Below are 15236 nucleotides of genomic sequence, written 5' to 3' on the forward strand. Positions count from 1 at the left end.
CCGCCGACCTGGCCCCGCGGGTTCGGTTCCCGCCTGAGAAGTCTCCCAAAGCCGGGGCCGCAGCTCCCGGAGAGCCAGAGAGACCGCTGGCTGGCCGCAGGTGTTCGGAATGCCTAGGCCCGGGGGGAAGCCGGCACGCTTTCGACACGCGGAAGGAGATGCTTTACAGCCGCGGCTAAAAAGCCAGATCTCAAAAAGCTCACTTGGCCCGTACGGGGATCGAACCCGCGACCTTGGCGTTATTAGCACCACGCTCTAACCAACTGAGCTAACCGGCCACTGGGTGTCAGCCCTCCACCGAAATACTCATGAGGAAGTTGGGCAGCGCCGGCGCTGAGAGGACGACGCGGCTTCGTCGGCCGCCGTGAGCAGGCCGCGTCCCCTCAGAAGCCGCGGGTGGACACCGGGGCCGCTTCCGACCGCGCGTGGGCTCTGGGCCGCGCGGGACCGCAAGCCCGAACCCCGGGGCCCGCTTCCTTCCGCCGCGGGGCCTGTGCTCTGCGAGCGGCTGCTCCGTGCCCCGCCGGGACGCGTTCACGCCGCCCCGCGCCCGAGCAGGCCGGGTCCAGGGCGAAAGGAGTCAGAGTGCGGCCCTGTGAGCAACTACTTACTTACTTACCCGGGCGGCCGGGGGGCGGGCTCGGCGCGGGAGCGGGTGCGGGAGCGGGGACGGCGGGCTCGGCGCGGGAGCGGGTGCGAGCGCCGGTGATGGTGCGAGGTGCGGGCGCGGGTGTTGGTGCGGGTGCTGGTGCGAGGTGCAGGTGCGGCGGGCACGGGTATGAGATGCGGGCGCAGGTACGAGAGGCGGGTGCGGGTGCAGCGGGTGCGGGCGGCACCCCGCTCACCTGAGGATGCCAGGAAAGGCCGAGCTCCGCATGTGGCGTGGGTGCAGACACTGCTCTTTCTTCGCTTTCACGTTGGAACAAAAAGTCTGCCCATTTGTACTTCAAATACTCATTTAATATGCCTGGTGTTATGGTTTTATTTGTTCGAAAGGCGGATCTGAGCGACGGAGCCTGGGGTGGGTGTTCTACCATCCCCGGTTACACTCCTGAAGTGGCCACAGTGGCCCAACTGGGCAGGGTAGAGGCCAGGCGCCTGGGACTGCGTCCGGGTTTTCCATGTGGGTGCGGGGTCCCTAACCTTGGGCCACCTCTGCTGCTTTCCCAGGCGCATCAGCAGGGAGCTGGAACCTGGCTTCTCGGCACGCAGGCATCGCAGGCGACAGATCCTCCCGCCGGGCCACCTGGGGCCACTCGCACAACAGCCAGAGTTCTCCTTAGCTGCAATTCCCGTTATCTGCAGGCCTGCGGCGCAGCTGTTCTTGCTGCACACACGGGGTCAAGCTGTTTTCTCTAAGGCGCCTTATTATTTTCTGGGCAGCCTGGGGGGCTTCCTGGAGCGGCCTGCAGCCTCTGTCCAGCTGCGGTGGGAGTGAGCGGGTGGAAGATTGACCGCACTGTTAAACGTTCCCCAGTCACCCTTTAACTTCCTTTTGTAAGCAAAGCACTCGTAACGCACCGTGGAGGCAGGCTCCCTGCACGGCGGCGTTCCTTCACCGCCAAGCGTCCTGGAACCAGGGCGCCCCTGCCGAACCGGGCACCCACAGTGGGCGCCGGCCGGCTTCTGAATCCTCCCCAGGGCTTTTATTTACTCTCTGGTCGAACAGCAAGGAGTTGCTTAGTAACCAAGCCGCCAGCGGGTACTGCTGCGGGGCGTTTTTCTGCGCACGCGCGGGGCTCGCAGGGGTCCAGCGGTTGCTAGGGTGACGGGATGCAACACGCCGGTGGGATCCTAACGCCCTTAGAGACGGACCACCGTCCTAGCCTTGCGGCGGGAAAGTGGAAGGTGGGGCGCTTACCCTCCGGTCCATGGATCACGGGATGAAGAGTGAGTCCAGGGAGGGCTGGGGACCCCAAGACTAGTTGGGCTAGGGCTTGAGCCTTAGAGACTGTCGGAGGGGACGGGTGGCCGTGGGTGGCCGTGGAGAGGCACCTGCCGTGGCCCCCCAGCCCAGCTGGGCCAGGAGCTGGCATTCCCACAGCCTCCCTGGAAGACTGCGAGCCCCTCAAGCGAACTGACTGGGCGCACTTGGGGAGTTGAGTTTTGGGGATTTTTCAGTGCAGATTATTCTGTTTCCCCATATTGGACACTAAGAAGCCAGCACTGGCAGCCTGGTCCCCCAAGTGGCATCGGTTTAGTGTACAGTCAGGTGGAAAGCTGACCTGTGCGTTTTCTGGGGAGGGGGATGAGGCAGCAAGCAGTAGGGCTTTTAAAGAAACGCTCAAGTGGCATTCTGATGACATTTAAAGAGTATTAGAAGTGCGGGCGCGCTGGAGCCATCTCGGGAAATGTAGCGGGTAAGAGGGTGACGTTTTATATCTGCGGCCACCAGGTACTGCTGCCGGCAACCCGAATGATTTAGTTGGAATTTCTTTTGTTAAAACATCAAAGTAACGCCCGGCGCGGTATCCTAACCACTAAAGTCCTCGCCTTGCACGTGCCAGGATCCCATGTGGGCGCTGGTTCCAATCCCAGCAGTCCTGCTTCCCACCCAGCTCCTGCTTGTGCACTGGGAAAGCAGTGGAGAACAGCCAAAGCCTTGGGACCCTGCACCTGCATGGGAGACCTGGACGGGACTCCAGGCTCCTGGCTTCAGATCGGCGCAGCTCCAGCCGTCGCAGCCACATGGGTTGTGAATCATTACCAGATGGAAGCTCTTCCTCTCTGTCTCTCCTCCGCTCTGTATATCTGACTTCGCAATAAAAAAAAAATCTTAAATTATTTTGGGGGGCGGAAATTGGGGAGCAGATAAGGGAAATCCCAAGAGCCTATGGAACTGTTTCATAAAATAATAATAATTTTTTTAAAAGACTTTATTTTATTTGTTTTTAACTGATAAACAAGCAGGGGCCTGGGGCCATCTTGTGCTGGTTTTCTTTTCTTTTTTTTTAAGATTTATTTTTATTATGTTTTTATTGGAAAGGCGGATATACAGAGAGGAGAGACAGAGAGGAAGATCTTCCGTCCGATGATTCACTCCCCAAGTGAGCGCAACAGCCGATGCTATGCCGATCCAAAGCCAGGAGCCTCTTCCGGGTCTCCCACACGGGTGCAGGGTCCCAAAGCTTTGGGCAGTCCTCAACTGCTTTCCCAGGCCACAGGCAGGGAGCTGGAAGGGAAGCGGGGCTGCCAGGATAGAACCGGCGCCCATATGGGATCCCGGGTGTGCAAGGCGAGGACCTTAACCACTGCGCCACCGCGCCGGGCCCATCTTGTGTTGGTTTTCACATTCATCAGCTGGGAGCTGACTCAGAGCAGCACGGCCAGGACCCTGCTGGGGCTCTGCTGAGGGGTACCAGCACCACAGCCGAGGGCTAGCCTCCCGCAACAGCATGAGCCTCACTGAGGAGAGTCTTTCTTTTCTTCTTTTTAAATTTATTTCATTTTATTATTATTTTTAAAATGTATTATTATTGGAAAGGCAGATTTACAGAGGGGAGAGATAGCGAAATCTTCTATCTGCTGGTTCACTCCCCAAATGGCTGCAGCGGCTGGAGCTGAGGCAATCCAAAACCAGGAACCAGGAGCTTCTTCTGGGTATCCCACTTGGATGCAGGATCCCAAGTACTTGGGCATCCTCTGCTGTCCCAGCCGCACGAGCAGGGAGCAGGATGGGATGTGAGCAGGTAGGGCTTGAACCAGTGCTCACGTGGGATGTTGTTACAGACAGCTGTTCATTGTGCTGTTGCACAGTGGTAACCCCTGTGTCATTTCCTTGAAACGTTTCTAGTATTTCCTGTTGCGTGAATGAGCCCCCAGGACCCTGTGGAGGTGCTTCCGGTTAGTCACATCCCCGTTAGGTAACACTGTAGCTTCCTCCTGTTACACAGGCTTGAGCAAGTATTGCTTACACAATAAGTTTCAGAATTGGAATTGTTGGGTCAAAGAGCAAAGAGTTCAAACATCTTTTTCAAGATTCATCTTGTTTTTATTGGAAAGTCAGATTTATAAAGACAAGGAGAGAGGGAGAAAGATTGCCGTTTGCTGGTTCACTCCCCAAGTGGCCGCAACGGCCAGAGCTGGGCCAGTCCAAAACCACGAGCCTCCTCCAGGTCTCCCACGCGGGTGCAGGTCCCAAGGCTGTGGGCCGTCCTCTGCTGCTTTCCCAGGCCACAAGCAGGGAGCTGGATGGGAAGCGGAGCTGCCGGGACATGAACTGGCACCAGTATGGTATCCTAGCACATGCAAGGCGAGGACTAGCTGCTAGGCTACCACAACAATTCTCAACAACAGTGGAATATAAAACTGTTCATACATTTTAAAGATCTAATAGTTATTATCAAACTGCCATTTAACAAGATTATACCAGTTGTCTTTTTTTTTTTGCTGAAGTTGGGATGTTGGTTAGGATGACTACATGGCTCAAGTCTAGATGTTTCTCCTGATTCTAGCTTCTTACTAACGTGTCCCCTGGGAGGCTGCAGTTGATGGTGCAAGGGTTGGGGGCCTGCTACCTACATGGGAGAACCAGTTGACTTCTGCTTTAGCCCAGCTCAGCCCTGGCTCCTTGGAGGTATTTGGAGAATGAGGCAATGGATGGATGCTCTCTTTCTCTGCCTGTCAATCCAAAATAGAGAAGGACAAAATTAGAATGGAGATGGCAGTGAAAGACTGTTCTATTGCCTTGGTTTAGGAGGCTGATGGGGGAAAAACTCAGGAAGAAGACTATAGCTGCTATGTCTTCAGCAGTGGAGGGCTGGAGCGTGGCAGGCGTGGCAGGCGTGGCAGGCGTGGCCAGCTGGAGCGTGGCAAATGAGTTTTGCAGCTGTGACATAGTTTACGTAACTCCTGAATATCCTTTCATTTCACCTGGATATAATTCAATGTTTCTTGCTAATATTTGAGGACATTTGCCATATATGATATAACCATAATCACTTATTAAAACAAAACAGAAATAAAACAAAGAAACCCTAAGTTCTCTTTCATTATTTGGAAGGCAGAGAAGTATCCAGTTTGTTTTTGTTTATTTATTATTTATATGTCTCTGCCTTTCCAATAAAAATAAATAAATCTCTTAAAAACACTAAAAATTACAGGAAATGCTGCACTTGGCCTGGGACCTGATTGCTGGTGTGTGTGTGTGTGTGTGTGTGTGTGTGTGTGTGTGTGTGTGACGCCACGGGCACAGGTGCGACGCCACGGGCACAGGTGTGACGCCACGGGCACAGGTGCAACGCCACGGGCACAGGTGCAGTGCCCAATCTTTGTGACCTCATATCAATGGCCAGGACTTAGTAGCGTGGTTCCCACCCTACAGGAGAAGCTGGACGGGGAGCGGACAGTTTTGTGGGCAACACAACGCAGCCTCTCCTGCAGAGGGGGCACGAGCACTCCATTGGGTGTGGAGAGACGGTCCCCAGCTTATTTCTGTGAAACTCAGAAGAGGTCAGAGTTGGCTGTCCGGAAGTGAATATGGAATCCTTTCTTTCATGACATTCTATGATTACTTTCATTTCTAGACTATCGAACGGTTGGCAAAATAGGCGAAGGGACGTTTTCTGAGGTGGTGAAGATGCAGAGCCTACAGGACGGGAGCTACTACGCATGCAAACGGATGAAGCAGCGCTTCGAGAGGCAGGTGGCCGTGACCCGTCACTCAGCCAAGGGGATCCTGCAGTGCTGTGCGCAGCACAGGCAGGCCTACCTGTGCAGGCCGCAGCATGTCCATCCTGCTGAGGTCCTCTCGTATCAAGGTCGTTGTAAGAGCAATGCTTCATGGTCAACAACAGTCCTAAGTGGTGAAAGGGAGCATGCCCCCACCACAGCTTCCGTGTGCTGCTCAGGGCTGGCGTGCTGGGTTTGATAACTCAGGCCTTGGTCTGTATCGTTCCAAGAAGAAGCTCCTGGCTCCTGGCTTTGGGTCAGCTCAGCTCTCGTTCTTGTGGCCATTTGGGGAGTGAACCAGGGGATGAAAGATGTCTCTTTCTCCTCTGCATAAATCTAAGCTGCCTTTCCAATAAAAATAAATGTTTTTTTTTCTTTTAAAACACAGATCTTTCTGTGTCTCCCCTATCTCTGTAATTCTGCTTTTCAAGTAAATAAAGACATCTTTAATAAATAAAGAGGCCAGAGCTGTGTAACGGCATCATTTATAGTGCCGGCATCCCACACTGGCACCAGTTTGAGTCCTAGCTGTTCCATTTTCAATCCAATTCCCCACTTGTGGTCTAGGAGTGCTTGGGTTCCTGCTGGCCACGGGGGAGACCCGGCAGAAGCTGGCTTCTAGCTTGGGCTTGGGCCAGCCCTGGATAGTGTGGTCATTTGGAAGTCCGCCTCCCTCTGCTGAGTGGCTGGGGTCATTTCCCTGTGCCCTGCTGGCCTGCACCAAGGAGCTTCGTCCCGTGTGTCTTGGCATGGGGCTGCCATGATTAGAACCGGTGCCCATGTGGGATCCCGGCGCATTCCAGACAAGGACTTGAGCTGCTAGGCCACCCACGATGCTGGGCCCTGACACACAATTATTTTTTTCATTAAAGATTTATTTGTTTGAAAGGCAGAATTAGAAACATTGCTAGTTCCCTCTCCAAATGACCCCAACAGTTGGGACTAGGCCAGGCCTAAGCAGTGGCCAGGAGCTGCTTTTGGCTCCCCCATGGCTGCAGGCCCCAGGTGCTTGCACAATCTTGTGCTGTTTCTAGGCACACTAGCAGGGAAATACATCGGAAGTGGAGCAGAGCAGCCGAATTCGGAACTGCTGCCCACGTGGGATGCCGGATTGCAGATGGAGGCTTGACTTGCTGTGCCACAAGGCCACCCATGGTCGTTTCTGACAGGAGAGTAAGAAATGATATTGAATGTCACCTGACCACAACATTCAAAGCAGCTAGATTTATTTATTTTATTGGAAAGGCAGATATGCAGAGAGGAGGAAAGACAGAGAGGAAGATCTTCCGTCTGATGATTCATTCCCCAATGCTGTGCTGATCTGAAGCCAGGAACTTCTTCCAGGTCTCCCACACGGTGCAGTGTCTCAGGGCTTTGGGCCGTCCAATCAGATGGAATCCTGTGCTCGCTGGCCTTCCACGGTCATAGTGTCCTTCTGTCCACACGGGCCCACTACTCAGTCTTAGACACTGCCTTTTCACAAGGTGTCCTTATCAGCCTGAGCAAATCTTTGGAAATCTACTTAGAAATGGCAATATCCCTCTATGTGTTTCTTAGTGTACAAAATAAACGAAATAAAAAATATTTTTATTTAAAAAACAGATTTTACAGAGAGGAGAAATGAGAGAGAGAGAGAGAGGTCTTCCACCCGCTGGTTCACTTCCTAGATGGCCTCAAAGGCTGGAACTGAGCTGATCTGAAGCCAGGAGCCAGGAGCTTCTTCCAGGTCTCCCATGCGGGTGCAGGGTCCCAAGGCTTTGGGCCGTCCTCAGCTGCTTTCCCAGGCCACAGGATGGGAAGCAGAGTGGCTGGGACTAGAACCAGCGCCCATTTGAATGCTGGTGTCGCACAGCAGAGGATTAGCTTCCTGTACTACCACGTCAGCCCCACTACGGAAGACTCAGGATCCTAGATGGGCAGCATTTTTCGTTATGTCCTAGGTTCAACAACCCTGATTTTATAGGAAAATGCAGAAGCAAAGTCTACTTAATTTCAATTTCTAGCAGGAATAGAGCCTGATTAATTGGTAAGATGTGTGTGTCATGGTGATGTTAGCCCACACCGTGTCTTGCCGTCTGTTGTGCCTGCCCAACAGCATGGAGCAAGTGAACAGTCTACGGGAGATCCAAGCCCTGAGACGGCTGAATCCACACCCGAACATCCTCAGGCTGCACGAGGTGGTGTTGTGAGTATTCCAGTATTCCAGTATTCCCAGGGGAGCTGGGAAACCCGCCTACCCCTGAGGGTTAATGATGATGAAGTCTCCTTAACACAGGTAGCTGTGTGGACCTTGCAATGCTGGCTGTACTGCTTGGCCGCTGGCCGTGCTTTCTGTCTGTTGTCCTACTTTGCAGTTTCTTTAGGAAGATCTTGGCTCCTGAGGGACATGGCCTCCCTGAGATAGTGCCAGGAAGGTGCGGGAGTCACACACACGGCCATGGGGTGCATGCATCACGCAGTCAGCTCCACAGCCGCGCGTGAGCCGCAGCCTGCAGGCAGCACGGCTGTGTGGTTCTGGCAATCACCTTCTCTGTTTCCTGGCCAGTTGCCAGGGCTGCCTTCTCTCTAATCCCATGAGGGGATGTTTCCTTTTCTGTTCTAGTTCCAGGAAAGCCTCCATAAGGAGTAGGACAGGGGAGGAGAGCAAAACCAGGCTATCGCCCAGTGCCCGCCTGGTGTGCGGAGCCAGGCTCAGCTTGGAGAGCCTGGCCAGGACCTCCGGGTGTGCCAGCAGACATGCCAGTGGCTCTAACCTGGGACAGGACAGCAGTATGGCCCACTGGGCTGCAGCACCCTTGGAAGCCAGTTTCAGGCTGGATCCAGAGGTGGCTGTGGGCACAAAGCAGTGACAACATTGTGTATGCATGGATTACCTCAATGTTCTCACGACACAGCTATCTCGGATTCCCCTGCCAGTGTCTGGCAGCGTCTGGAGCGGGGTAGTGGGTGGCTGCAGCTGCTCTGTCCAGCCAGGGCCTGCCTTAGCACAGGGGGAGCTGGTGGCCAGCCCGGGTCCCAGTCCCCACCCGGAGTCCAGCAGGCCATCAGCCGAGTAGCGTAGGAGAAACCTCCTCTCGCTGTCCCTGCTGACTGCGTTTTGGGGCTTGCTGTCTCCATTTCATGGACATCACCTCAGGAAACCACAGCCTCGTGTGCGGCTGTGGAGCCCGGCCCTCCGTGGCTCAGTCAGCTCCCCTCCTGCCTGCTGACCACTGGCTCTGCATTTTAGAGCTACACCTCCTTAAAGCAGGATGTCCAGGGCCTGGTGCTTGTCGGTTGTAGGCCAGTTCAGGTGGTTGGAGCAAGGCAGCCTGCTCCCCGAATAATGGCCCCACAGGCCACAGGTCTGGCTGGTTGGAGCAGGGAGCCTGCCTGACCCCAGTGGTGCCCCGGAAGGTCTGCCTGACACCTAACTTCCTGGTACTTCCTGGTGTGATGGCAGGTGAGCTAACTGTCCTGTCATGCTTTCTGATCAGCGAGAAACGAAGCCATTTACACACTTCCTTCTTCCTCAGTGACAGGAAGTCTGGCTGCCTTGCTCTGGTTTGTGAACTCATGGACATGAATATTTATGAGCTCATCCGAGGTAGGTGGGCTCGTTTGAGTGCTGCAGCCCCTCCCCCTCAGGGCCAGCCAGAAGTGCTGCAGGGCCTCCAGTGGTCCTGTGACTTGCATGAGACTGGTGCAGGGGACCATGAGGCCCTCAGCTGGGACCACCACACTCTGGGCGGCCCTTCTGCCCGACTTCTGGGATGCCACACCCCCTGCCCCAGGTCAGCCTCCCGTGGGGGCTTTCCCCTCACTGGCTCCCATTCTAGGGTGTCCCTTTGTAGCTGTGAGCAGGAATGCACTACGGAGGAGGAGTGTGGGCCTGGGCCTGCAGGAGGGGCTCACTGGGGAGACAGGGAGGATGCTGGAGTGGGGATCTGCCTGGGAGATGGCAGGACAGATGGTGGTGGATGTCACTGTTAGGGGGAGCGAGTGGCCAGCGTCACACAGCAGCTGCTTGGGGCTGGGAGTGGGGCTGCTGCCGCAGTATAAGGGCCAGTTCAGAGGGGGAGACAGATCTTCTATCCACTGGTTTGTTCTCCATATGCTAGCAAAGCCAGGAGCTTCTTCAGGGTCTCCCACGAGGGTGAAGGGCCCATGCACCTGGGCCGTCCTCTGCTGCCTTCCCAGGTGCATTGGCAACGAACTGGATCAGAAGTGGAGCAGTCTGGACTTGAACTAGCGACCATATGTGGTGTCACGGGTGGTAGCTTAATGCCCCAAGGGTGGAGACTTTTGCAAGGTTTCTTTTGGGGCATGCTGCGCTTTTCCTAAAGCTGTCTCAGATTATCTCGCATGAGGAAGTCGGACTTTGGCATGTCCGGAAAGCAGCCCCATGCCGTCCCCACACCTGAGCCCGTCTGCTTGGTTGCACAGGGAGGAGGCAGCCATTACCAGAAGAGACGGTCATGCGCTACATGTACCAGCTGTGCCGGTCCCTGGACCACATGCACAGGTATGCGCTTGGACCTGGGCAGCCCCAGGAAAAATGCAGCGCCAAGAGTTAGACCCCTGACGTATGACTCAGCCTGTTCTTCCTTTCTCACTGGATGCAGGAACGGAATATTCCATCGAGACGTAAAACCTGAAAATATCCTCATCAAGGTGAGGCGGCTGGCGGCGGGAAGGGGCTGAGCACCAGCTTGCTCGCACCGTGGGGCTGCACCGTGTGCGGCCCCTGCGCTGCCTGCATCTCCCATCCCAGTGTGGGAGGGAGGCTTGTTGGATAGACCACTGCATAGCTGGCAGAAGGAGTAAGTGACGCCCGTTCCCAACGCCCACGGGTTACCTCATGCTACCTTGATGGCTGCTCTGTACTGGAGCAGGCAGGGCCCACTTGAGGCACCGCAGGGCTGCCCGTCACTGCCCTGTCTGCCTGGCTCTCAGCTGAACTTCTCTGGTAGGAGAGCCAGGCCATGGGACTGTGAGTGGTGTCACATCCACCCAGAAACCACCCCAGTGTGTGTTCCTGCTCCTTGGCCACACGAGCTCGGGAGAGTGTGTGTGTCACAGTGAGGCCTGCTTCCCCTGCAGCAGCAAGTCCTGAAGCTTGGGGACTTCGGCTCCTGCCGGAGCGTCTACTCCAAACAGCCGTACACGGAGTACATCTCCACGCGCTGGTACCGGGCCCCTGAGTGCCTGCTGACAGATGGCTTCTACACCTACAAGATGGACCTGTGGAGCGCTGGCTGTGTGTTCTACGAGATTGCCAGGTAGTGCCTGGAGGCGGCAGGCCTGCTCTGGGTTTCCCACCATGGTGACAGGGACGGCCCTTGGGTCAGGCTGGTCTTAGGAACTGTGGTATGTAACAGGAAGTGGCCATGCTATGTGACTGGCATGTGACCATGGCAGATAACCAGCACGTGGAGAATACTGTGGGGGCTTGCCACCGGCTGCCCCAGCTCCTTGCCGCAGCCCCTGCCTGTTCTCTGCCCTCCGCTCTGGCCCCAGCTCTGGCTCTGCTAGAGCCGGAAGGCCTGCACTGCGGCTGTGAGCAGGAGCCGAGTCTGGTGCCACAGTTCCTGACGGTCGAAGCTCTGACAAGCATCTGGGAGTTTGCTTGCAGCCACGCCTCGCCTGGCCCACCCTGAGTTTGTCACTATCACCCGGGCTGCGGGCAAGGCTGTGTCGAGGGGCTGCCATGGCGTGGTGGTACTTTTCCCACCCCACCCACGGAGCTTCCCCTGTGCCCTTGCAGCCTGCGGCCCCTCTTCCCTGGAGCCAACGAACTGGACCAGATTTCCAAAATCCATGACGTCATCGGCACTCCCGCACAGGAGACTCTCACCAAGTTCAAGCAGTAAGTGTGGGCGGGCTCTGTCAGCTGGACAGGGGCCCATCCCCTGCCCCCCCAGGCCCTACATGAGCCTTTGTCCATGACGGCCGCGCAGCCCCTGCCCACCCAGGCCCTACGTGAGCCTTTGTCCATGACAGCCGCGCAGCCCCTGCTCACTGGAGCTTCCTGAGGCCCAAAGGTCGCAGGTGTTGGTGTGGGGCTGCTCACTTGCTCCTGGGCCTGGGTCGATGCCTCTAGCTGGCACATCATGGTGATGGGTCAGTTCCTGGTTTGTGGTATGGTCAATTGCCATGCCATGCCACTCAGACACCCATAGTTGCCAGGCTCAGAGGAGCCAGGGTGGGGAGATGGGGCACTCGGGGGCCAGCACCGCTGGCAGCCCTGGGCTTGGGTCTCACTCCACCCCTGGGGCTCGGAGCAGAAGGGACAGGAGCAAGTTCCCAGGGCCCCATGTGCACCTGTTGCATGGGTGGCCCCACTCTGACACGTCCTAGCGCAGCTCCCTCGGGTCAGGGTGACGGGCCAGTGCCTCCAACGACGCCATGATCAAGTTATCATTGGGCTTTTAATACAGGTCGAGAGCTATGAATTTTGATTTTGCTTTTACAAAGGGGTCGGGGATACCTCTCCCGGCAGCCAAGCTGAGCCCGCAGTGCCTCTCCCTGCTGCGTGCCATGCTGGCCTATGACCCGGACATGCGCATCGCTGCCCACCAGGCCCTGCAGCACCCCTACTTCCGGGAGCAGAGGTAGGCTGGCTGGGGGCTCCGTGTGAGGGTTGGCACCAGTGGACCCTGAGCAGCTCTCTGCATCTGACTGTGGCTACCACCTCCTGGGGATCCCTGTGCCATTTCCTGGTGGGGACAACACCCCCATGGGGGGAGGGGAGCTTGGTGGACGTGCAGTTGTGGCGCAGGCCCGGCCAGGGTGCCTCTGGGTGTGCAGATGTGGGACGAGTTCAGGCTGGGGGGGCGGTACAGGCCCCGTCGGGGTTGGCCAAGGCTCCTGTTCCACACCCTGGCCGGCTGAGCCGGGAGGGTCGAGGCAAGAGGAACAGGTGCCAGAGCGTCCTGAAGGAGCGGTGTACAGTTCAAGCTGGCGGGGCCTCACGGTGGCTCCCCTCTCTCTCCAGGGCAGCCGAGGGGCAGGTCATGGGCTGCCATCAGGGAGTGCTCCTCCCAGAGCGCCCATCAGTGCCGGGACCCTCCAGTCACAGCTGGCAGGTGGCTAAGCAAGCCACAAAGCAGGTATTGAATGAGACTGGCCAATGGTGGGGACTGCCTGCTCCTGGCTGGCCTGGGTCTGTGTGAGGACACAGCCTGGGGTGGGCAGTGAACATTAGCAGGGTCCACGCCCTGTGCCTGTTACTGCGTCCCTGTGTTACAGTGTTCTGGACCCCAAGCCCTCTTCCCCCCAGCCCAGGAGGCCCCACAGGAGCAGACCCAGAGGAGGTTCTGGCCCGAGTGCCGTATAGGGTCTGATGACACTGCAGACACCAACTTCTGTGGGCGAGCCTCCTGGTGCCACATACAGCCGGACAAGAGGCTCAGAGGAGCTGCGGTCCCAGCCAGCCAGGGATAGTCCCCTAGCTCTGTGCAGCTGTACAGGGATTTCCTATCGGCAGAGGTGGCCCTGCACCTGCCTGCCCACTCTCGGTTCCCTTCGCTGTGTTGTTGTTAGCTCTGTTCTCCATGTCACTTGGGCCCCTTTGCACGGTCCCCCTGCCTCAGTTCAGCCATGTCCCCTGCCAGCATCTAGTTCTTGGTCATCCTTAAGTCTCTCACCCTTCCCACCACGTGGGAACAAAGTATGTGGGCTGATTCACTTCCAAGCCATCCCCTGCTGTCCCCCTGGGATGGCCACCAACAGTCAGAGGCCAGATTTGGGGTGGAGCTAGTTCTCGGCCCCAGACCTGGCTGCCCACTGCCCACTCACCAGCCCTTCCTTCCTTTGCAGAAGGCGGCCCTGAAGCACCAGGACAATGCTCCTAGGAGCCTGGGCTGTGCTGGGCAGTCACCACAGTTGGGGCTCCTATCACAGTCCAGCCCTCTGCTGCCCGCTGTGCTTGGTCCCCGGCCCTGTGGGAAAGTGCCACTGCCAAGACCCGTGAAATGCAGACCAGCCCAGCTGGTTGCGCCAGCTGGCAGAGCCCTGGCGGCCTCCCTGGAGCAGCCACATATCTTGTCTCAGGCGGACGCCCAGAGGGACGTGAGGCCTCAGCCAAGACCCTGGCGCCTGCCTACCATCGACAGGAAGGTGGGCCGCTACTGAGCTGCACAGCTGTCCTCCTGGGCTGGCGACTGTGGAGGGAGCGGCAGGCCCAGGCCTTGGCTTCACACACAGGAGGGCCACCCAGGCTGGTGGCTTGTGTCACCCTGTGCCCACCAGTGCCATCTTCCCCTCTCAAGCCACTGTGCCGTTGGGTCTAAGCTGGGGGGGAGGCATTTTGTAACCTTTTATATGAATTCAGACACGTATAAAGTAGGACTTTCACTAGCGGCCAGCAGCCTCAGTGCCAGGTGATGCCTACTGCACCCTCTATCGGTGGGCTGGCCCCACACCCCACTGCCAATGGGCTTCTCATTAAAGATGGAGCTGAGGTGTGTTACAGCGCCTCCTATGGCCTGCCGGATGCCGGGACCTCACAGCGGTTAGCTAGAGTAGCTTTGGGGAGCGTCTTAGGGAGCACGGATGTTGTGTGGGGAAGACGTGTGCGGCCTTCTTGTGCGCAGAGACCTCACGAAGGAAGAAGGCCAGGCCGGCCCCAGGAGTGGGATCGGGCAGAGGGTGTGGGCCAGGCTGTGCGTTCCTCCTCCTGACTGTGCGGGCTAGGCCTGCCCCTCTCACCAACCCCCCACGTCCCCAAGTCCCCAGCAGCCGTTCCACCCCTTTCCCCATGGGTAGGGGTGAAGCAAGGAGGCCTGAGTGTGGGCACAGCCCAGGAGGAGCAGGTGGAAGCCCAGCGAGGCTCATGAGGGGAGGGAGGGCCTGGAACAAGCTGCTTTTGTAGCCCTCGCAGGACCCCGATGTGGCAGGAGCTCAGCCAGGTCCCGAGGAGCCGAGAGCCGTGGCCAGCGGCAGGAAGGCCGGTGAGGGCAGGCCTCCCGTGGGCCAGGGGCCACCCAGGGCCATGCACCACACCCTGGGAAAGGTGTTGCAGGTTTCTTGTTTCATTTCAATATTGGTATTCAGAAGATTTGAAAGACACAAAGAAGGAAAGACCGAGAAACCAACTGTCCACACACTGTTTCATGTGGAGTAGCCACAACGGCTGGTCAAAGGCAGGAGACCGGAACGCCATCCCAGACAGGCACACACAATCCAAGCATTTGGCTCATTGCCTGCTGCTTTCCTGGGGTCGGGAGTAGAGCAGCTGGCACTTGAACGGGCACCCATACGGGATGCCTTCTCTTGCTGTTAGGATGCCAGAGCCGGCTGGCTGTGTGTGTGCACAAGATTTATTTATTTCAAAGGCAGAAAACTGTGGATTCTCTGGTTCACTTCCCAAACGGCCTTTGATGGTCAAGGCTGGTCCAGGACACAGCCAGGCCTCATGTGGCTGGCAGGGCCCAAGTGCTGCACCACCTTCTGCTCCCTCTCCAGGCACACAAGCAGGAGGCTGCCCCTTGGAGGCAGAGCAGCTGGGGCTCACATCACTGTGCTGCGATCTTGCCGCCACACTGGGGCTTCCTCCATGGGGTCACATGGGGAGGGGTGCCGTG

General features: G+C 57.2%; 1 protein-coding gene and 1 non-coding gene across 2 annotated transcripts; one reads left to right on the top strand and one right to left on the bottom strand.

Annotated features, from left to right (window-relative positions):
- Nucleotides 1–204: 204 nt before the first annotated feature.
- Nucleotides 205–278, bottom strand: TRNAI-AAU. The gene has a single exon. It is a non-coding gene; the product is annotated as a tRNA-Ile (tRNA).
- A 1605-nt stretch (nt 279–1883) lies between these two features.
- MOK (MOK protein kinase) lies at nt 1884–13525 on the top strand. Its single transcript, XM_040975042.1, has 10 exons — nt 1884–1890; nt 5526–5640; nt 7766–7855; nt 9186–9256; nt 10096–10174; nt 10275–10323; nt 10753–10931; nt 11417–11518; nt 12090–12263; nt 13471–13525. The coding sequence occupies exons 1-10, from the start codon at nt 1884–1886 to the stop codon at nt 13481–13483; spliced, it is 879 nt and encodes a 292-aa protein (XP_040830976.1). The 3' UTR covers nt 13484–13525.
- The last annotated feature ends 1711 nt before the right edge of the window (nt 13526–15236 follow it).

The sequence above is a fragment of the Ochotona curzoniae genome, unplaced genomic scaffold (genome assembly GCF_017591425.1).
Source record: "Ochotona curzoniae isolate NIBS_2020 unplaced genomic scaffold, NIBS_Ocur_1.0 contig_2688, whole genome shotgun sequence".
Classification (NCBI taxonomy): Eukaryota; Metazoa; Chordata; class Mammalia; order Lagomorpha; family Ochotonidae; genus Ochotona; species Ochotona curzoniae.

Coding starts and splice junctions, on each gene's coding strand:
- MOK (XM_040975042.1), top strand. Junction 5,641..7,765: donor ATGAAGCAGCGCTTCGAGAG/GCAGGTGGCCGT, acceptor CCTGCCCAACAG/CATGGAGCAAGTGAACAGTC. Junction 10,932..11,416: donor GTGTTCTACGAGATTGCCAG/GTAGTGCCTGGA, acceptor GTGCCCTTGCAG/CCTGCGGCCCCTCTTCCCTG.